The following is a 22800-nucleotide window of genomic DNA, read 5'->3' on the forward strand; positions in this document are numbered from 1 at the left end:
CTCAAGAATGGGCAGATGTGCAGGAAACACATTGATCAAATCAAGCTAAGACATACTGACGAACCGGAACAGTTGGAAGAAGACACCGCGAGCTTAGACGACCAACCAACGCCCAGCCCCAAGTCGTGAGAGACACGGAAAGCTGTACTGAGATGGTCAACCAGGGAGCGAAGGGCTCCGGACCATCTGAACTTGTAATATGAACTTTTGCCAAGAACTGCGGGGGGAAATGATGTAATGTATGTACATAAGGTCTGCCCACCACCAGGGGGCACTATCATCGGAGGTCCTAGGGTCATAGACACATTCGTGCTGGGCACGGTATATAACCTGAACTTCACCTTTGTATTTTCACTTCTGGAAGCCATTAAAGTCTGACCAGGTTACACCTAGTCACTGGCTCACAGTACGGAGTTCACTGTATCATTTCATACACTAGACAACCAGGCTGCGTTGGTGTCCTGGACAGGTCCCTTCCGCCCATGGGAAGGTAAGAGGACCTCCCTGCACGCTGTGAATCCCTCCATTAGCATCTGGAGTCATGGGAGAGCCGGGGTGCAGCTGTGCACCTCTGTGCAGTGCTTCTCAGTGTTTGCAGCTCCTTAATGCTGCAGGACACTGACAGAAGAACTGTCAAAACCATTGTGGGCATGGTCCCTTTAAGGAAACTGGCTGATGACACGTTATCAGACCGGCTTCCTCTTAATTGGCCGGGAACCCCGCAGGGCGGGCTTAACAAGCCCAATCATGCGAAGATTCAGGGGAGAGCGGGCTTTCCACTGTCAGTAACCCCGGCTGCATTGATCCCACTGCGTGTGGCAAAATTGTGGCCTTAGTTTCTGTCACACTTGAGCATACAATGTCAGAAAAATCTGCTAGTTACGGTCATGTATGTATGCTTGGGGTTACTTGCCACCAGGTGGCGCCACTGTCGGAGGTCATTGGGCTCTACGGCCCAGGTATAAAAGGCAAGCCATCATGTAATGTAATCACTTTGGGCCCTAATAAAGCAGAGCCAGGTTTGTACCCGTGTTAGTTTACAGTATCCAGTCTATCGAGTTATTACAGATATAACATTTGGCGACGAGGTAACTTAAGAACCTTCGCTTGCAAAAATGAGCACAATTGGAATTCTGGAGAGATTCATGGAGGGAGAGCACTGGGCAGACAGATTTTGTAGATCGCCTGGACCAGTACTTCGTGGCCAACAAAATGGAGGAACCTACTAGTTAGGCGCAGGGTGGTCTTCCTTACAGTTTACGGTCCGAAAATCTATGGACTCAAAGAATCTTCTCTTGCCTGCAATTCCAACGGACAAGGACTATGAGGAATTGTGTGCACTGGTACGTGACCATCTCAAACCAGAAGAAGGCATCATCATCCCACGGTATCGATTCTACAAGCACGTTCGTTCTGAAGGCCAGGATATGTCGGAATTCGTTGCCGACCTAAGACTTCTAGCTGGATCATGTAAGTTCGAAAATGCATTGGGAGACAAGCTGCAGGACTTCTTTGTAATCGGCATCAACCACAAGGTGATCCTGCGTAAGCTACTGGCGGTGGAGACGCTGAATTTGAGCAAGGCCATCATGATTGCCCAGGCACGCATGACGACGGACAAAAACTTAAAGCAGATATCATCGAAAAATCAGAACTCGGCAAGTACTGTAAACAAAATTGTATTGTCGTTTGGCAGTGCTGCATATGGCAGGGCCTACTAGACTACGTATACGAAACCTGTGGCTGCCCAAAATCCGCCAACGGGAATGAATCCGATTTCACCGTGTTGGCGTTGTGGGGGCAATCATCGGCCTCATCAGTGTCGGTTTAAACAGTACATTTGTAAAGGCTGTTCAAGACTGGGGCATCTCCAGCGCATGTGTCCGCAACTGAGCAAGCGTGCTGCGACACACCACGTGGAGGATGATGACCAGTATAGCGCGGATCCGTATATGCAATCCGAGATACCAGAGGAGGAAGTGTATGGACTGTATTTGTTCCTAACAAAGAGCCAACCGATAGTGATTAATGTGAAAGTTAATGGTGTGCCAGTACCGATGGAATTGGACACGGGTGTGAGTCAATCAATAATGAGCCAGAGGACATTCGACAAGCTGTGGGATACTAAGGCTGTGAGGCCTAAGCTGAGTCCAGTCAATACCAAGTTGCGGATATACACAAAAGAACTCATAACGGTGATTGGCAGTGCAGTAGTCAAGATGTCACATGATGATGCGGTTCATGATTTTGCGGTCCCTGCAAAACAGATACACCGCTTTGGGTACAGTTGAGGGGGATGACTCATCAGGGGGGAGCAGCAGCAGCCAAGTTCATGCCACCGTGGCTGGCTCTGCTGCACAGGAGGGCAGGAAAAAGAGTGGGAGAGCGATAGTGATAGGGGATTCAATTGTAAGGGGAATAGATAGGCGATTCTGCGGCTGCAACCGAGACTCCAGGATGGTATGTTGCCTCCCTGGTGCAAGGGTCAAGGTTGTCTCGGAGCGGGTGCAGGGCATTCTGAAAAGGGAGGGTGAACAGCCAGTTGTCGTGATGCATATAGGTACCAACGATATATGTAAAAATCGGGATGAAGTCTTACAAGACGAATTTAGGGAACTAGGAGTTAAATTAAAAAGTAGGACCTCAAAAGTAGTAATCTCAGGATTGCTACCAGTGCCACGTGCTATTCAGAGTAGGAATCGCAGGATAGCTCAGATGAATACGTGGCTTGAGAAATGGTGCAGAAGGGAGGGATTCAAATTCCTGGGACATTGGAACCGGTTCTGGGGGAGGTGGGACCAGTACAAACCGGATGGTCTGCACCTGGGCAGGATGGGAAACAATGTCCTAGGGGGAGTGTTTGCTAGTGCTGTTGGGGAGGAGTTAAGCTAATATGGCAGGGGGATGGGAACCTATGCAGGGAGACAGAGGGAAATAGAAGGGGGGCAGAAGCAAAAGATAGAAAGGAGAATAGTAAAAGTGGAGGGCAGAGAAACCCAAGGCAAAAAGCAAAAAGGGCCACATCAAGATTCAAAAGGGGCAAAGTGTGTTAAAAAGACAAGCCTGAAGGCTCTGTGCGTCATTGCAAGAAGTATTCGGAATAAGGTGGATAAATTAACTGCTCCAGGGTGACCAAGGCTGGGAACTCAACATCCAAGGGTATTCAGCATTTAGGAAGGATAGACAGAAAGGAAAAGGAGGCGGGGTGGCGTTGCTGGTTAAAGAGGAAATTCATGCAATTGAAAGGAAGGACATTAGCCTGGATGATGTGGAATCGGTATGGGTGGAGCTGCGGAATTCCAAAGAGCAGAAAATGCGAGTGGGAGTTGTGTATAGACCACCAAATAGTAGTAGTGAGGTTGGGGACAGCATCAAACAAGAAATAAGGGATGTGTGCAATAAAGGTACAGCAGTAATCATGGACGATTTTAATCTACATATAGATTAGGCTAACCTAACTGGTAGCAATGCGGTGGAGGAGGATTTCCTGGAGTGTATTAGGGATGGTTTTCTAGACCAATATGTCGAGGAACCAACCAGGGAGCTGGCCATCCTGGGTGATGTGTAATGAGAAGGAACTAATTAGCAATCTTGTTGTGAGAGGCCCTTTGGGGAAAAGTGACCATAATATGGTAGAATTCCTTATTAAGATGGAGAGTGACAAAGATAATTCGGAAACTAGGGTCCTGAACTTAAGGAAAGGTAACTTCGATGGTATGAGGTGTGAATTAGCTAGAATAGACTGGCAGAGGACACTTAAAGGGTTGACGGTGGATAAGCAATGGCAAACATTTAAAGATCACATGGATGAACTTCAGCAATTGTACATCCCTGTCTGGAGTAAAAATAAAACTGGGAAGGTGGCTAACAAGGGAAATTAAGGATAGTGTTAAAACCAAGGAAGAGGCATATAAATTGGCTAGAAAAAGCAACAAACCTGAGGACTGGGAGAAATTTAGAATTCAACAGAGGAGGACTAAGGGTTTAATTAAGAAGGGGAAAATAGAATACGAGAGGAAGCTTGCAGGGAACATAAAAACTGACTGCAAAAGCTTCTATAAATATGTGAAGAGAAAAAGATTAGTAAAGACAAATGTAGGTCCCTTGCAGTCGGATTCAGGTGAATTTATAATGGGGAACAAAGAACCAATTGAACCAATACTTCGGTTCTGTCTTCACAAAGGAAGATACAAATAATCTTCCGAATGTACTAGGGGACAGTGGGTCTAGTGAGAATGAGGAACTGAAAGATATCCTTATTAGGCGGGAAATTGGGTTAGGGAAATTGATGGGATTGAAGGCCGATAAATTCCCGGGTCCTGATAGTCTGCATCCCAGAGTACTTAAGGAAATGGCCCAAGAAATAGTGGATGCATTGGTGATCATTTTCCAACAATCTATCGACTCTGGATCAGTTCCTATGGACTGGAGGGTAGCTAATGTAACGCCACTTTTTTTAAAAAGGAGGGAAAGAGAAAGCAGGTAATTATAGACCGGTTAGCCTGACATCAGTAGTGGGGAAAATGTTGGAATCAATCATTAAGGATGAAATAGCAGCGCATTTGGAAAGCAGTGACAGGATCGGTCCAAGTCAGCATGGATTTATGAAAGGGAAATCATGCTCGACGAATCTTCTGGAATTTTTTGAGGATGTAACTAGTAGAGTGGACAAGGGAGAACCAGTGGATGTGGTGTATTTGGACTTTCAAAAGGCTTTTGACAAGGTCCCGCACTAGAGATTGGTGTACAAAATCAAAGCGCATGGTATTGGGGATAATGTACTGACGTGGTTAGAGAACTAGTTGGCAGACAGGAAGCAGTGAGTCGGGATAAACGGGTCCTTTTCAGAATGGCAGGCAGTTACTAGTTGGGTGCCGCAGGGATCAGTGCTGGGACCCCAGCTCTTTACAATATACATTAACGATTTGGATGATGGAATTGAGTGTAATATCTCCAAGTTTGCGGATGACACTAAACTGGTTGGCGGTGTGAGCTGTGAGGAGGACGCTAAGAGGCTGCAGGGTGACTTGGACAGATTAGGTGAGTGGGCAAATATATGGCAGATGCAGTATAATGTGGATAAATGTGAGGTTATCCATTTTGGGGGCAAAAACACGAAGGCAGAATATTATCTGAATGGCGGCAGATTAGGAAAAGGGGAGGTGCAAGAGACCTGGGTGTCATGGTTCATCAGTCACTGAAAGTGGGCACGCAGGTACAGCAGGCGGTAAAGAATGCAAATGGCATGTTGGCCTTCATAGCTAGGGGATTTGAATATAGGAGCAGGGAGGTCTTACTGCAATTGTATAGGGCCTTAGTGAGGCCTCAGCTGGAATATTGTGTTCAGTTTTGGTCTCCTAATCTGAGGAAGGACATTCTTGCTATTGAGGGAGTGCAGCGAAGGTTCACCAGACTGATTCCAGGGATGGCTAGGCTGTCATATGAGGAGAGACCGGATCAACTGGGCCTTGATTCACTGGCGTTTAGAAGGATGAGAGGGGATCTCATAGAAACATATAAGATTCTGATGGGCTGGGACAGGTTAGATGCGGGAAGAATGTTCTCGATGTTGGGGAAGTCCAGAACTAGGGGACATAGTCTTAGGATAAGGGGTAGGCCATTTCGGACTGAGATGAGGAGAAACTTCTTCACTCAAAATAGTTGATCTGTGGAATTCCCTGCCGCAGAGAGTTGTTGATGCCAGTTCATTGGATATATTCAAGAGGGAGTTAGATATGGCCCTTACGGTTAAGGGGATCAAGGGGTATGGAGAGAAAGCAGGAAAGGGGTACTGAAGGAATGATCAGCCATGATCTTATTGAATGGCGGTGCAGGCTCGAAGGGCTGAATGGCCTACTCCTGCACCTATTTTTTATGATTTCCCGTTATGGATTGTTCCAGGCAATGGTCCAACGCTGGTCGGCAGGAATTGGCTCGAAAAAATCAAATGGAATTGGAACGATATCAAAGCGTTGTTGTCGGAGGATGATACTCCATGTGCTCAAGTGCTGAGCAAGTTCCCCTCGCTGATTGAACCAGACATCGGCAATTTCATGGGTGGCAAAGTGCCAATCCATGTGGACTCGGATGCAAGACCCGTCCACCATAAAGCTCGTGCGGTTCTGCACATGACGAGGGAGAAGTTCGAAATCGAACTGGACAGACTCCAGTGTGAAGGGGTCATATCACCGGTGGAATTTAACGAATGGGCCAGCCCCATTGTTGCTGTGTTGAAGAGTGATGGCACTGTCAGGTTTTGTGGAGACTACAAGGTTACGATCAACCGAGTTTCGAAACAGGATCAATACCTGTTACCGAAGGCTGATGACCTGTTTGCAACGCTAGCCAGGGGGAAGTCGTTCACTAAACTGGATCTGACATTGGCCTACATGACACAGGAGCTGGTTGAGATGTCAAAGAAACTTATGTGCATCAACACTCATAAAGGACTGTTTATCTACAACAGGTGTACTTTCGGAATTTGTTTGGCTGCAGCCATATTCCAGAGGAACATGGAGAGTCTACTGAAGTCCGTCCCTAGAACCGTCGTGTTCCAAGATGACATCCTGGTCAAAGGTCGTGACACCGCCAAAAATCTGAACAACCTGGAAGAGGCTCTACATGGTCTGGACAAAGTGGGACTCAGACTGAAACGTTCGAAGTGTGTCTTCATGGCACCGGAAGTCGAATTCCAAGGGAGGAAAATTGCTGCCGACAGCACCAGGACTCAAAAACCAAGGCCATCAAAAATGCACACAAGCCTCAGAATGTGATGGAGCTGCGTTCGTTCCTTGGTCTACTCAACTACATCGGTAATTTCCTACCTAGATTGAGCACTTCATTAGAGCCACTGCACATGCTGCTAAGAAAAGGTGACAACTGGGTTTGGGGTGCGTCTCAAGATAGAGGTTTTGAGAAAGCTACTAATCTGCTTTGCTCTAACAAGCTGCTGGTACATTATGATCTGTGTAAGCGTCCAGTATTGTTCTGTGATGCTTCGTCATATGGAGTTAGTTGCATGCTCCAACAAGCTCATGAGTTGGGTAAACTGCAACCTGTTGCGTATGCTTCTAAAAGTTTGTCAAGGTGGAAAGAGTCTACAGCATGGTAGAAAAAGAAACATTAGGCTGTATGTATGGGGTTAAAAAGATGCATCAGTACCTGTTTGGTCTTTGGTTTGAACTGGAAACAGATCACAAGCCACTCATTTCATTGTTTTCGGAAAACAAAAGTATAAATACCAATGCATCGTCCCGCATCCAGAGGTGGGCGCTGACATTATCTGCCTATGATTATGTCATTCGCCATAGACCTGGCACCGAGAATTGTGCTGATGCACTGAGCCGTCTGCCGTTGCCCACACCGGAGGTGGAGATGCCACAATCTGCAGATCTACTGTTAGTTATGGATGCTTTTGAAAGTGAAGGAACCCCTGTCATGGCTCAACAAGTTAAGACCTGGACCAGCCAGGGCCCGATATTAACGGTTGTGAAATGTTGTATCCTTCGTGGTGATTGGTCTGCCATACCCAAGCAAATGGGTGATGAGACCAAACTTTACAACCGTCGCAAATAAAAACTATTCATTTGGTCAGATTGTTTACTGTGGGGTAATCGTGTTGTTATGCCTAAGAAAGGCAGAGAGAAATTTATACATGCTCTACATAGCACTCATCCTGGTATTGTCATGATGAAAGCCATTGCCAGGTCTCATGGATGGTGGCCTGGAATTTACTCTGATCTGGAATCATGTGTGCATCAGTGCAACACTTGCATGCAGCTAAGTAAAGCACCAGCGGAATCGCTGCTGAGTCTGTGGTCGTGGCCATCTAAACCATGGTCCAGGATCCACATCGACTTTGCAGGTCCCTTCCTGAGAAAGATGTTTTTAGTTGTGGTGGATGCATATTCCAAGTGGATAGAGTGTATAATCATGTTATCCAGTACATCCACAGCTACCAATGAGAGCCTTCGTGTCATGTTTGCCACTCATGGTCTGCCCGACATCGTTGTAAGTGACAACGGACCTTGCTTCACTAGTCTGGAGTTTCAAGAGTTCATGAAACTCAATGGTATCAAACATGTGTGGTCAGCACCATTCAAACCCGCATCTAATGGTCAAGCAGAGCGTGCTGTCCAAACCATCAAGCATAGTATAAAACGTGTAACTCAAGGTTCTCTGCAGACTTGCTTGTCATGCATATTGCTTAGTTACAGGATAAGAGCCCACACGCTTACCGGGGTCTCCCCTGCTGAACTATTGATGAAGAGAGGTCTCAAGACCAAGCTCTCTCTTGTCCACCCTGACTTGAACGATCATGTTGAATACAGACGTCAACGTCAGCAGTGGTATCATGATCGCGCTGCTGTGCCATGCGACATTTCTATTAACGATCCTGTGTACTAAATTATGGTCACGGTCCCAAGTGGATCGCCGGTACTGTTATGGCCAAGGAGGGTAACAGAGTGTTTATCGTCAAGCTCAAGAATGGGCAAACATGCAGGAAACATGTTGATCAGATAAAGCTGTGGCACACGGATGAACCGGAACAGTCTGAGGAAGACACAATCAGTGACCAACCAACCTATCCTCAGTCATCAGAGAACTCCGCCGTCATCAATGAATCTGCACTTTCAATCTCTGACATGGTCATTGCCACTCCCATCAGATCGGCTATCCAGCCTCCAGTCTTAACAGACTCAGAACACTCACCCAAGAACTGAGACGATCAACTCGGGAGCGGAAAGATCCAGACCGTCTGAATTTGTAAAAAAACTGTTATTAATATCTTAAAGGGGGATAGTGTCATGTATGTATGCTTGGGGTTACTAGCCACCAGGTGGCGTCACTGTTGGAGGTCATTGGGCTGTCTACACGTGTGTGCGGCCCAGGTTTAAAAGGCAAGCCATCATGTAATGTAATCCCTTTGGGCCCTAATAAAGCAGAGCCAGATTTGTACCTGTGTTAGTTTACAGTATCTAGTCTATCAAGTTATTACATACATAACAGTTACCATTAAAAATATTTTGGTACAGCAGAGCCAATCACAGTTGTAAACTTCTTGTCCAACATAACTCTTATTGGTATTTTTCAATCAGCTACATCAATTGTGAATTGCTCCCCCACAAGTAAAAAAGTATACAACAGAGAAAATAAAACAGCAGCCAGTACAAAAAGCAATCACATGAACTTTGTATACTCAATATTTTTATATATCAGCAGATCTTCTGTGATATTGCTCACTGTGAGTCGGAAGTTTTGTAAGAATGGATGTTATGCCACGTAGTATTACCAGGGACACTGACATCAGCATTATAGTGGCCCTTGCATCTCAGAGCAGTAGGAAGGGGACCCTGGGCCCGGCAGTATTTTGAGAGGGATTCCAGAGACTGGAAGCATTCAGAGGAACACTAAAGAGGGAAGTTCTGGGAACACTGGGGTCTAGGGGTTTATAAGTAGTGAGAAGAGGTCCTGGGATCAGAAATGGTGGGGGTGGAGAGTCTGAGAAGAAGGGTTGCTCGCATCTGACAGTATGGAAAGAAGGATCTAACAGGCTTGTAGAAAAGAGGCGACTGGAATTAGAAAATGTAAAATTTAGTACACTATCAGTCAGTTAGCCAATTTATACAATCTGTAATAAACATAAATTTCCATAAACAAACTAAAATTGCCTCAAAATATTCAAAAGTTCATCATTATCAGTTTCAAAGCTGTATATAAAAATCTCCTTAAGCTTCAAAAATAACTCAATGATTGATTTTTTTAAAACCGAATCTTTAGTTAAAATAAAGGTGAGTGACTAAATAAGAAATACATTCTGGATAAACAACCTTTGCTTTCTTTTCTATCTTTCAATAAAGAAACCACATCTGTTCTAATCTCAGAAGTTGTCTGTGAACAGTTCATAATTGATAAACAGCATTTATTAATAATGTCAGACTTGTCCGAGACACACCCATCTACCATCAGCCATGATCTTAACGATCAGCCATGATCTTACTGAATGGTGGTGCAAGCTCGAAGAGCCGAATGGCCGACTCCTGCACCTATTTTCTATGTTTCTAACTCATGCTGATACTCAGATTGCATGCTGCAGTATTCTGCAAATTACACGTACTCATAATTTATAGATTGCACATTGGGAAATTTTGTAATTGGCACCTTCTCAGGCATGGTGAAAGTTGTTTCCAACTGTAAAAATAACTAAAGCCCAGGCTTTTGAGACAGACTGAGGCCTTGAAGTAAAAACATTAATGAAGGTTTTAATAACACAAAAGGCAAGTCAACTGGTAAATTTACTATTGTGAAATATATAAATGTTGATATTGTTAAAAGTTTATTTAATATATTAGAAACTGAGAGAAAAAGTTTTTTCAAAAAAGCATGTTGAGTGATTTGATTGATACTGAAATGTCTATATATGGTTTTCCCAATATAAAATGTTGACATGTTTGGATTGCATAATTTCATTAAAAAATGTTGACGGGTAATTGGGGATTTGCACTTGGTGGGGTGCCAGATCTGGCAACATTGGCTTATAACTGTCTAAGAGATCTCCACAAACATAAAATGTTGTATCTCATGATTGATTCCTGGAAGTCTATATATTTTTTATTCATTCTCAGGATATGGGTGTCGCAAACAAGGCCAGCATTTATTGCCCATCCCTAGTTGCCCTTGAGAAGGTGGTGGTGGGCCTTCTTCTTAAACCACTGCAGTCCATGTGGTGAATGTACTCCGGCAGTGTTGTTAGGTAGGGAGTTCCAGGATTTTGACCCAGCAACGATGAAGCTATGGCAACATTTGTCCAAGTCAGGATGGTAAATGTCTTGGGAGGGGAACTTGGAGGTGATAGTTTTCCCATGCAACTGCTACCTTTGTCCTTCTAGGTGGCAGAGGTTGCAGGTTTGGGAAGTGCTGTCAAAGAAGCTTTGGCAAGTTGTTGCAGTCTATCCTGTGGATAGTACACACTGCAGCCATGGTGGTGGATGGGGTGCCAATTAAGCAGACTGTGTTGTCCTGGATGGTGTCAAACTTCTTGAGTGTTGTTGCAGCTGCACCCATCAAGACAAATGGAGAGTATTCCATCACACTCCCGACTTGTGCCTTTTGGGTGGTTAAGAGAGGCACTGGAAGTCAGGAGGTGAGCCACTTGCCACAGATTATCCAGCCGTTGACCTGCACTAGTAGGCACGGTATTTATGTGGCTGGTCCAGTTGAGTTTTTGGTCAATGGCGGCCCCCAGGATGTTAAAGGTGGGGGATTTGGCAATGGTAATGCCACTGATTGTCATGGGGAGATGGTGTGACTTTCTCTTGTTGGAGATGGTCATTGCCTGGCACTTGTGTGGCATGAATATTACTTGCCATCTATCAGCCCAAGGCTGGATGTTGTCTGGGTCTTGCTGCAGGCAAGCATGAACTGCTTCATTATCTGAGGAGTTGCGAATGGAGCTGAACACTGTGCAATCATCAGTGAATATTTCTGACCTTATGATGGAGAGAAAGTCATTGATGAGGCAGTTGAAAATAGTTGGGCCCTGTTCAAGGATGCTGCTCTGAGGAATTCCCATTTCTGGGATTTTCTTGGACTGAGATAATGGGTCTCCAACAACCACAACCATTTTCCTTTGTGCTAGGTTTGACTCCAGTCACTGGAGAGTTTCCCCCTAGATCCCTATTGACTTCAGTTTATTAGGGCTCTTTGGTGTCATACTCGATCAAATATTGCCTTGATGTCAAGGGCAGTTACTCTCACCTCTCGAATTCAGCTCTTTTGTCTATGTTTGCTTCAAACAATCATGAAAAACAACCAAAATGATTTTGCTAGAGATTGAGAGAGAAGCAATTTATCATTTGGCTAAATGCTAATTATGTATCTTGAGAAACTGTGCACACTTCACATGCTCAGACTGCAGATTCAGTGCTCTTGAGAAAAAATATCAAGCCCAAGCCAGGCTTTTGGGAGATGCTAAGGCCTTCAACTAAAACTTTAAGAATGGTGAAGCGGGACAATAGGTCACACTGGACATATAATCAGCATGGATAAAGGGTTAAATGTGAACGTGCAAAAGCCAGGGTAGCAACAACTACTACGCTGCTGAAGCAGCAGTACAGCTGTGAGTTATCTCAAGGTTTCAGTGACAAAATAGGCACCACTCGCCTGCACTAACAGGATGAGGGATGCTGGTCTTAGAAAAGCAAAGGTCACATAACGAAGCACAATTAAGATGAGGCAGTCTGACAGAGGGCCCCTCTGGTCAAGGTGCAAGAGAGATAAGATAATATTCCAATGTGCAAACGCCCTCCCAGGACATAGTGAGGTTTGTGGAAAAGTACTGGGGACAAGCGTGGCCAGTATTGTACTTTGCTTTGAGTGACAAGGGTTTTGACCATTCAAATCAATGTGTGTCTCATGTATTGAATGTCCGGCAATTATAGGCTGAGTAACTGTATAAAATCCCTGTGTTTTCTTTGTTTGGGGAGAGCAAGTGAGGACAGCTCAGCAAGAGGCTGACTGTAGACTCGACTCTCCCTTGCAAGTAAAACAAAGACTACTTGAATCTTTGAACCCAGACCTGGTGTTGAGTGTTTATTTTGAATACTCCACTTCAATGGTATTAAAAGTAACAAGACAATTCAGTGAATACATTTAATCATGTTACTGTGAAATATATAATTTTTTAAACTTTGACTTTATTTTAAATCTTATTTTGGACATTAGACATTTCAGTTACTGAAAAAAGTAGGAAAAATGTTTTTCAAGAAACAATCTGAGTGATTTAATTGGGCCAGAAACAAAATGGTAGTAAAATGTTACCTTGTTGATATAGGATCTTTCCAGCATAAATGGGGTTTGTCCATTGTGACATGCTGACATAAGGGGCTTTCAATACCAAAGCATGACACAGAAATTAAGTTTAATGTGTACAGGAAAAGCAAACTGTATTCAAGACTTTAATAGATATAGATAGATAACATTTCATCAGTGAGATAGTTTGTAATTTTTTTGTACAACATGCTTTCATGTTTTCAACATGAAACTTTAAAAGAAAAACAGTATTCTGAACATGCTAGGAAGGCAACATTTACAAAACAAATACATTTTGTAAATTAATTGTATTTCTGAGATAAATACCATTTCTGCAAAGATGCATCCTATGCTCCAAACATCCACTGCTGTTGAGTAAAATTTACATCCCATTAAAATTTCTGGTGCTCTGTACCACAAGGTTACAACCTAAAAATTAAAAAAAACAAAGAATAAATATTTTGAAAGTTCAATTCCCCCAAACCATCTCAACATAAAAATGTTACAAATATACATGACTGATCAGGGTCAACTATAAATTTTAGAAGTAGTCAAGAGCCACAAACTGTCAGCAGATTTCAGTGATTAATTATAAATGTGAATATTTATGACTACTGAGGTCTGTATGAAGCTCAATAGTTGATTATATAAATAGAATAATGAAGTCTCTTTTTGTACCACCATGCATTTTTCCTTAGTGCAGGGAGTCAAGACTACATTCAAATTGGCACTACCTACCTCCAGTTAAGATAATTAGTGCTGATTAAACTGAGGCTTCTGTGGTTCAAAACCTTTTAGTAATGAAAAGGTGGAGCCTGCTATTATTTTGAAGTATTATCGAATAAGAAAAATAAAGTAGCTTTCATTTTTCCTGAACCTTTGTTTCCATTTAATATGATTAAACAAAGCCACATTCCATTCTAATAAACAAATTGCAAAGTGAGCAGCCTCCACATCTGGTACACTGTAATTTCTTGTAGGGATTTGTGGACTTCTGTTGAGGACAGGATAACTTTAGCTTTCCCAGTTTTTTTACTCTTTTCTTTCCTTTTAACAGTATTGCCTGATGCAGAGAATAGTTCCACAGAGGGCTAGACTTTCCACTTCACATCGCTGGTTGCCCAAAAATGGAAAGTTGGGACACATGGCCGAGCTTATTGTTGACACATCGCCTGGCGCAACTTTCGGCTCACATCGGCGAGGTGATCGCCCACACATCGCCCAGCCCAACTTTTGGCACATCGCCAGGCTGATCAGTGGAGAATAGAGTAGCTATTGCCTGGCCTTTCTCACAGAACTGGGCACTACAGACGCCATTTTGAACGCCGGAGGAAGACAGAAGGCCTCTTAAACAGGGGCTTATATAGTTGTGAATTATTTAAGGGCCTTTTAACGATAGATACACTCACAATTAGACGTTTTCTTATATTTATATAAATAAGTGAAGTTTCATACTTACTTGATCTAGCCTGGACATTGTTTACTAACAGTTGCACTAATGTTCTATTTTAACACGTTATTAGAAGACACTGCACAACAATTGTAAAGTGAAATAAAATAGCTTTAATAAAATGACAACTTTTGAACGGAATTTTTAATTACAAACACCAAAACACCCTCCCACCCAACCACCCCACCCCCCCAACAGTGACAACACCAACAATAAATGTGAACAATAGGAACAATATTAAAAAGAGTGCACCCCCCTCCATACCTGCGGCCATGGTTCCCTCCAGATCCTGCACCCCCTAGTATCGTTGCCTCACTCACCCCGTTTTGATCCCTGGGTACTGCTGCGAAGCTGGCGTGCAGTGGGTGATGGCAAGACTTCTTGCCGTGGTGGGGGGACATGCTGGGACGATTGCCTGTTGGAGGGCTGTTGGCGGGGAAGAGAAAACAGGGGTATCGCCTTCCAAGTCAGGAGGTGGTGCATCCTCCTGACCCGCCTGTGTGCCGGTGCTTGTGGTCACGGGAGCTTGGGGTGCAGCGCCATGTACCGCCAAGAACGCATGCCGCATAGCATGGTCGGAGGCGGAGATTCCACGCAACTCCAGGATCATCTGCTGCATTGCCTCCGCTTGGCTAGCAGACAACCGGGAGAATTCCTGCGTGACTCCCACAAACACCTGGAGCTGCTCACGCTGGATCACGACAGACTCCTTACAGTCGTGCCAGGCACTCCACGCGGTGGTCCAGGGTAGGCCTTTGCTCAAGCCATTGACCTGGCCTCTGTGGGGTCTGCGGCAGCACCAATGTGCGCCTTGCCAACTGCATGCCACTTGGTTCCGGTACCTCCTCAGTTGGGATCCTCATCGTGGCCGCAGGCTCCCCAGACAGAGGGAAGCAAGGGGCATCCTCCTCTGTCTCCAGGTATTCCTCCTCCTCCTCGGGCTCGGTGGTCTCCTCCTCTTCACCACCCGTGGTGAATGACACATGCAGTGGGTCAGGTCCATGTGAGCATCTGGCCTCCCGTTGCGCCTTTGGAGCTGGTAAAGCTGCAAGACACAATTGAGATTATTAGAGCAGAAAGCATTGTTGCGCTGCGCTGGCATATGTAGGAGGAACAGCACTAATCTCATAGATGTGACAGAGAAACGTTACATATTAATGCATCATACAGTGGTATCTATGGCAGTACATCTATGTGGAAATCACTGTGCCAGAGAGCTGTGGAGGTTGGATCAGTCGCAGATAGACCGTATGATAAGGGAGTGAGGGTTTATGGAGTGCGGACAGAGAAGGGGACAGATGGTCAGATGGACCACTCTTATGTTCTTATGTTGTCGACCTGAGCGTGGCAGAGTCACACAGAGGCTGCATGCATAACATGACATCATTCTTCTATGATATGAGAATGAAATTATGTCACATAGCTCTTATACTGCTTGACACATTACTCACGTGGCGCATGTGATGGTCCGGCAACACCATGGGTGGTGACCGCTCGACTGTGGGACCCCACTAGTGCTGCAGCATGTTCCTCCAGGTCGATGAGGGTCTGTATTACAGCAGGTGCACCTCTGCTGAGCCCAATTATGAGATATCTTCCTCAGCGAAGTGAATAGAGCATGGCATAAGCTACTTGACTAGGTTATGTTATTTATACACCAGTTTCAAACGTTATATGCTAATAAGGGTTGTATCCACAATTCAATGATAGTAGCTGATGTCCAAAAGTGTCCCAGGCCAGACAGTGAGCAAAGGCAGCTCTCCCCCAGTCCATGCTAGGTCCTTGTGTAAGTGACAGCAGCCAGAGAGACTTAAAACGGGCACCGGTTCATGGCCCTGTCCAGTTCTTAGCAGGGCTGATATATGTTATATAATTTAGAATAACAAGCTTACATTCAATCCAGGAAAATTACCATTATAATGATTATTATACTTAGAATGTGCATCATTAAAATATAAAGTCGTACTTACTCTTGCTGAGGCAACGAGGCTGTTCCAGCGTTTGCGGCACTGGTCAGAGCCCCTGGACTTGTGGGACGCAGACTAGACGACCTCGGCTATCTTGCCCCATAACCTGTGGTACGCCCATGGTGCTGATTTCCCACCATGCTCCCCCATGGTCAATTGGGCCCAGCGGGAGCGCAGCTCCGCCACGAGGGCCTCCTCGGAGAAGGGTTTCGCTCTCTTCCTCCCCGTCTCCACATCTCTCCCACTTTCATCGCTGTCAAGACATAGTTCTCTGTCTTTCTTTCTCTCTCTCGTTTCTCTCACCTCTCTGTCTCTGCCTTCCTCCTCTCTATCTCTCGCTCCTCTCTCGATCTCTCTCCCCCTTCTGCGCATGTGTGGATGACCCCTGACCTCCCAAAACATGGCCAACCCCAAAAAAATGTAAATAAAATTTGCGTACCCTTCGCCATCACTGGCCGATGTGACATCGCTGGGCTATCGTTTCGCCCATTTCACATCGCTGGACTATCGGCGAGCCGAAAATCGCAATCCAAAAAATGGGCGATGTTCCAGCGATCATGAAGACTGCAACATCGCTAACGTGGAACATCGCCCATTTTTTGGGCCCGAGCGAACAAAGTGGAAAGTGTTTGAGGAAGCATCACAGCTGAGGCTGATTCTGCCCTAATGTCCACATAGATGTAATTTCTTAAAAATGTCACTGACAAGTGATTAAGAGTGGAAATTGTGGTTGCCTTTTCTTCTCCCTAGGTCAGTGAAGATAAAACCAATTGTAGAGTTTTTCTTTTCACTAAGTTAGTGGTGCCAAAGCCAATTGCTACACAGGTTCAGATCAGTTGACTTAACATAGACCAGGGATCAAATCTAGTGCTTTTCTGGTCTGAATGCCTCAATACCTCACCAGGCAATGAGGTTATCCACTGAGCTATCAAAAGAGTCACCAGCAAGGAAAGTAGGGCTAAAGATTTCAATACACCGAAAAGCTGGTGGTGCCACTGCGGGCTGCAGTTAACAGCCGGCCAAATTAATTGCGCAGGCAGCACCGGTATTTTGGTGCTGCCTGCCATTTAACATTAGCGCAGTGCTGAACTTACCATGTAAGGCTGGTTTTCGGGCACTATTCAAAGCAAGAGGCCCAATGCAGCATGGCCGTAGCATCCCTGGAGCTAGAACAGCATTCTCTTAAAGCTAGCCAGTCATTTTAGAAAGCAGTGTTGGTCCTCGAAAGGCGAACTGCCTTCTAAAATGAAAAAATAAACATTTAATAATAGGCAGTCTTTAGCCCCAGGGCTCAACTGTCTTCTGAAAAAAATTAACATTAAAAATAATTCCCAACTGTCAGTCTTCAGCTCTTAAAGCTGAATTGCCTCTGCACCTAAATAAATAGTAAAAGTGCTTCAGCATTAACACAAATGGCTCAACAATCCAGGGAAGGGCACCCAGGGCCTCGTATGCAGAGGAGAATGAAGAAGAAACACAGTCATTCGATCCCAGCCACCAGCTCCTCAAGGTCGTCCTGCAAGATCACCTGCAGTGATCCCCCACTGAAAGTCAGCAGCCTTCCAACAGTCATGCTGCAACCACTGGGATAGCACTGCGTGACATCAATATGATAGGCAACGGTACACACAAGACAGTCACTAAAGGAATGCACAAGGGTGATTAGTTGATTTCTTGATGTCATAATGGATGCACATATGGACAAAGCTGGATTGGAATGTTTGCTTTGTGATAGCTTTTATTACAGCATTGTGGCCAAGAGAACACTGTGATGGTCATTAACAGAGGGAAGGTGTGGGCCAAATGTTGAAAGGGGAACTGGGGTTATGGTCATTGGTACCACAGGTAGCTGATTCCATCCTGGATATCCCAGCCAGAAAGGGGCTATCTGGGTTGCATCCTTCCTGCCGTTTCCTCCTCTTCTGCTTCATCCTCTTCCCTCTGTGGGCAGATGCTGGAAATCTGAAATAAAAGCAGAGAATACTGGAAATGCTCAGCAGGTCAGGCAACATCTCAACCAGAGATGTGAACTCCGTTTCTCTCTCCATGGATGCTGTCTAACCTATTGAGTATTTTCAGCATTTTCTGTATTTTCAGATGCCTTCTTTTACCATCTTTGCCTTACAAGCATCCAGTAGCACTCCCTGCACACTTTAAAAACTTTTAACATGTATGCACCAAGCCACTACTTTAATAAAATATTTAAAAATCCAGTCCAAAAGCTTAAATACAAACATACCTGAAAGATGTGTGTGTCCCATTAAGTGATGTTGACAGTGTCGGTGTAGGTCTGCTGCACATTCGCTTTTCAGAGCGAGCTTAGGACCCAACGTTAAAGTCAGCGCTAAGGTCCAAGTTTGAAGAGCATGGCGGCTAGTCGGCCTTGCACGATGACTGACATCACACTCTGCTGTTTTGCATTTCTTGGGCCAGCGCTGCTAACGGCAGCACTATGGCCCTCACCAAAATGGTGGCAGCCGAGTCCCGCGCCAGAGGCAGGTGGAAGTGAGACCGCTGCCATTCCCCCCCCCCCAAGAAACGGGCCTTACCGGAGAGCAGTAAGTACCTGAATTTCTAGGCCCTTGTTTCCTAGTCGTTAGTTTAATGTTTTAGCAGTTAACTACTAAATATTTTTGTTATTTAACAAGTAATTTTATTCAGAGTTGCACAAAAAGGTTCATCAATCCTCCGCTCTCATCAGGGAACCACAGTCGAAGAGAGCACAGGTTGGAGATAGGGCTACAACACTATAATGCCAATTAGTAGTTCCGCGCTCGCTTCCTGTTGAGAGCATGGGATCAGTGAAACTCCCTAAAATCTCAAGAGTTGTGCTATTATTTTTTTCCTGAACTTTGAAGTTTTAACTAGGTCTTTCATGTTCCATTCTTGTCTTCTTAGCAAGAATAGGGTGGGTGGGTATGATCGCTGAAAAAGGGACAATCTTGCTGGCCTAATAGTCTTTCCTTGTTCCTAAAATGTTCCTGCTTCCCTCAGATGAAAAATTACTTTTTTACTGCTACAATTATAATCTGATGCGGAGAGCAATAGGTGCATTGCATTGTGTAGAACAGATATTTGGGAAAAAACATTGACTTCAATGCAAAAGTGCTTAAAATGGCTTCTCTGTTTAGCATTAGTGATTAAAGCCAATAAAGTGGCGAGAATTCATTAGAACTTAAAAATGGAATGTGTTAATAAACACTTGCTTCCTTTTTATTGGCCTCATAACATCTGTTTTTGTAAAACCATGTCACATTCTGTTTTTAGAAACTTCACATTAACTGACTGAGCAACCCTTTTAAAATATGTCACATGTGAATAGGGGTCAAATCCATAAAAATTATAATGGGAATAAAAATGAATATCCAAGTCTCAATCTTATGAACTATTTCCAAACCTGCATAGACCTTTATTACCTCATGAGTATAAGTGCGCACAGGAACTCCAAAAGCCCTTGCCAATCCAAAATCTGCCAATTTGATTGCACCAGCGTCATTAATGAGCAAGTTTTGTGGTTTTAGATCTCGATGAAGGACTCTGTGAGAGTGACAGAATGCGACACCTTGCAGCAGCTGGAACAGATAACTCTGCCAAAAGAGTTGTTTCATTACGTAAACATTCAGCATCCAGAAATAAACTATTCAAACACCCGTAACAAGCAAATTTCCATATCTATATCACCCAATTCCTGTCATTGCATTACAAATCCATACCAATACTACTGTACGAGTACATACTTGGGATAACAGTGCTGCTCAAATGGCTCTGGCGTAGATACATAATCTGCTCCATGCAGACCTGAATGTCTTGTTCATTTGCTATCTGTTTTAATCAGATAAATTAGGCAGCCCTCTCCCCCAGAGAGGAAGAGTGAAACTCCCTTCATTGTAGGCATTAGGATTCAGGCACTCTCTAAACATATTTTTCTATGCCAAGTACAAAGAACAGCCTCAAAAGGCAAGCACATGCTTCCTACAAACTGAAATGTGACATGCATAAAAGTACTCTAGGAGGTGGCATGCGTGAGGTGAACAGTAAACCTGAATGCTGCTACTAAGTTGCTGGTTTCTGCAATTGACAAACAAATTGAGCAGAAGTGCAAACAAAAAGGTACTTGAAAGTAGTTTCTAAAATAATAAAGTAATAAATATCTCAAAACTTTAATAATTCTTGTAACGTGGAACACATATCTGTAGGAAAGTTTATGCACGATTTTGCCAACTGCTACTGATGGTTTAATTAGCCTATTAATACTCTCCATAGAAACATAGAAAATAGGTGCAGGAGCAGGCCATTCAGCCCTTCTAGCCTGCACCGCCATTCAATGAGTTCATGGCTGAACATGAAATTTCAGTACCCCATTCCTGCTTTCTCACCATAACCCTTGATCCCCCGAGTAGTAAGGACTTCATCTAACTCCCTTTTGAATATATTTAGTGAATTGGCCTCAACTACTTTCTGTGGTAGAGAATTCCACAGGTTCACCACTCTCTGGGTGAAGAGGTTTCTCCTCATCTCGGTCCTAAATGGCTTACCCCTTATCCTCAGACTGTGACCCCTGGTTCTGGACTTCCCCAACATTGGGAACATTCTTCCTGCATCTAACCTGTCTAAACCCGTCAGAATTTTAAACGTTTCCATGAGGTCCCCTCTCATTCTTCTGAACTCCAGTGAATACAAGCCCAGTTGATCCAGTCTTTCTTGATAGGTCAGTCCCACCATCCCGGGAATCAGTCTGGTGAATCTTCGCTGCACTCCTTCAATAGCAAGAATGTCCTTCCTCAAGTTAGGAGACCAAAACTGTACACAATACTCCAGGTGTGGCCTCACCAAGGCCCTGTACAACTGTAGCAACACCTCCCTGCCCCTGTACTCAAATCCCCTCGCTATGAAGGACAACATGCCATTGGCTTTAACCGCCTGCTGTACCTGCATGCCAACCTTCAATGACTGATGTACCATGACACCATGACTCCATAAGCTTCTAAATTGTTGTCCCCCTTCCTGTGGCACTACCGTTAATTCTTCCACCCTGTAAATTTGACTAAACTTCCTCTCTTACCAATGGTGTTATCGCTAGAACCATATTATTCCAAGGCTTGGTTGGGGGCAGGCATTGGGGGAGGGGGGGTAGTGGTGCACTGGGGTTCAGAATGGGGGGGCAGGGGGGTCATAGCCATTGTACTCACCACATGCTGGAGGAGGAAAGGAGACCAGGCCATCAGTGGGGAAGGAGAGGTCCAGATTGGGGGGGGGGGGGGGGGGTGGGTGAGGAGGTGGAGGCCCGGTCGTCGCAGGAGATCCAGCCAGGAGGCCCAAGTCGCCGTAGGAGGTCTAGCTGGGAGGTCCAGGTCGCGTCGAGTCGTCCAGCCGGGAGTCGGTGATGTGCAGTGTGGCGGGAGGCCTGAGGTAGACCCAAACTTTTGGGATTTGCGGGGTTGGGGTTAGGGTGGGGATTTAAGTCTTTAAGACCCCCTATTGGGGTCTATTAGGGCTAGGGCTGGGGCTTGGGGAAGTTTAGACAGTGGGAGGGGGGAGGTTGAGGGCCGAGGAGCTGTTTAGCAGGGGAGCTCCCTAGGGAGCTGCTACCCCGACAGCCCATCAGTGCGGATTTCGTCCCCTCCGGGGCACCACGGACATGATTTTTGCAGCGCGACAGCTGCAGGAAAAATGCAAGGAACAGTGCCAGCCCTTATACATGGCCTTCTTCGACCTTACAAAGGCCTTTGACAATGTCAACCGCGAGGGTCTATGGAGTGCCCTCCTCCGTTTCGGATGCCCCCAAAAGTACGTCACCATCCTCCGCCTACTCCACGACAACATGCAAGCCGTGATCCTTACCATCGGATCCATCACAGACCCAATTCACGTCCTGACCGGAGTCAAGCAGGGCTGCGTCATCGCCCCAACCCTCTTCTCAATCTTCCTCCCTGCCATGCTCCACCTCACAGTTGATAAGCTCCCCGCTGGAGTGGAACTAAACTACAGAACCAATGAGAAGCTGTTCAACCTTCGCCGTCTCCAGGCCAGGTCCAAGACCACGCCAACCTCTGTCGTCGAGCTACAGTACACGGACAACGCCTGCATCTGTGCACACAGAGAGGCTGAACTCCAGGACATAGTCGACGTATTTACCGAGGCGTGTGAAAGCATGGGCCTTACGCTAAACATTAGTAAGACAAAGGTCCTCTACCAGCCTGTCCTCGCTACACAGCACTGCCCCCCAGACATCAAGATCCACGTTGTGGCCCTGGACAATGTGGATCACTTCCCCGAGCTCGGGAGCCTCCTATCAACAAGAGCAGGCATTAACGACGAGATCCAACACCGCCTCCAGTGCGCCAGTGCAGCTTTCGGCCACCTGAGGAAAAGAGTGTTTGAAGACCAGTGCCTCAAAACTGTCACCAAGCTCATGGTCTACAGGGCCGTAGTAATACCCGCCCTCCTGTATGGCTCAGAGAGGTGGACCATGTACAGTAGACACCTCAAGTCGCTGGACAAATACCACCAGCGATTCTCCGTAAGAGTGTGTTAAAAAGACAAGCCTGAAGGCTCTATGCCTCAATGCAAGGA

The 22800-nt window shown here is 45.3% G+C and overlaps 1 protein-coding gene across 1 annotated transcript in view; it reads right to left on the minus strand.

The window, feature by feature from the left end:
- Window positions 1-22800, minus strand: part of LOC139259966 (cyclin-dependent kinase 2-like) — a 69346-nt gene that overhangs the window by 20583 nt on the left and 25963 nt on the right. The window contains exons 4-5 of the mRNA XM_070875974.1: window positions 19644-19814; window positions 13138-13239 (exon numbers count right to left, since the gene is read on the minus strand). Of these exons, the coding sequence (XP_070732075.1) occupies window positions 13138-13239; window positions 19644-19814 (273 nt within the window). The remainder of the gene's footprint in view (window positions 1-13137; window positions 13240-19643; window positions 19815-22800) is intronic.

This window comes from Pristiophorus japonicus, chromosome 3, assembly GCF_044704955.1.
Source record: "Pristiophorus japonicus isolate sPriJap1 chromosome 3, sPriJap1.hap1, whole genome shotgun sequence".
NCBI lineage: Eukaryota > Metazoa > Chordata > Chondrichthyes > Pristiophoridae > Pristiophorus > Pristiophorus japonicus.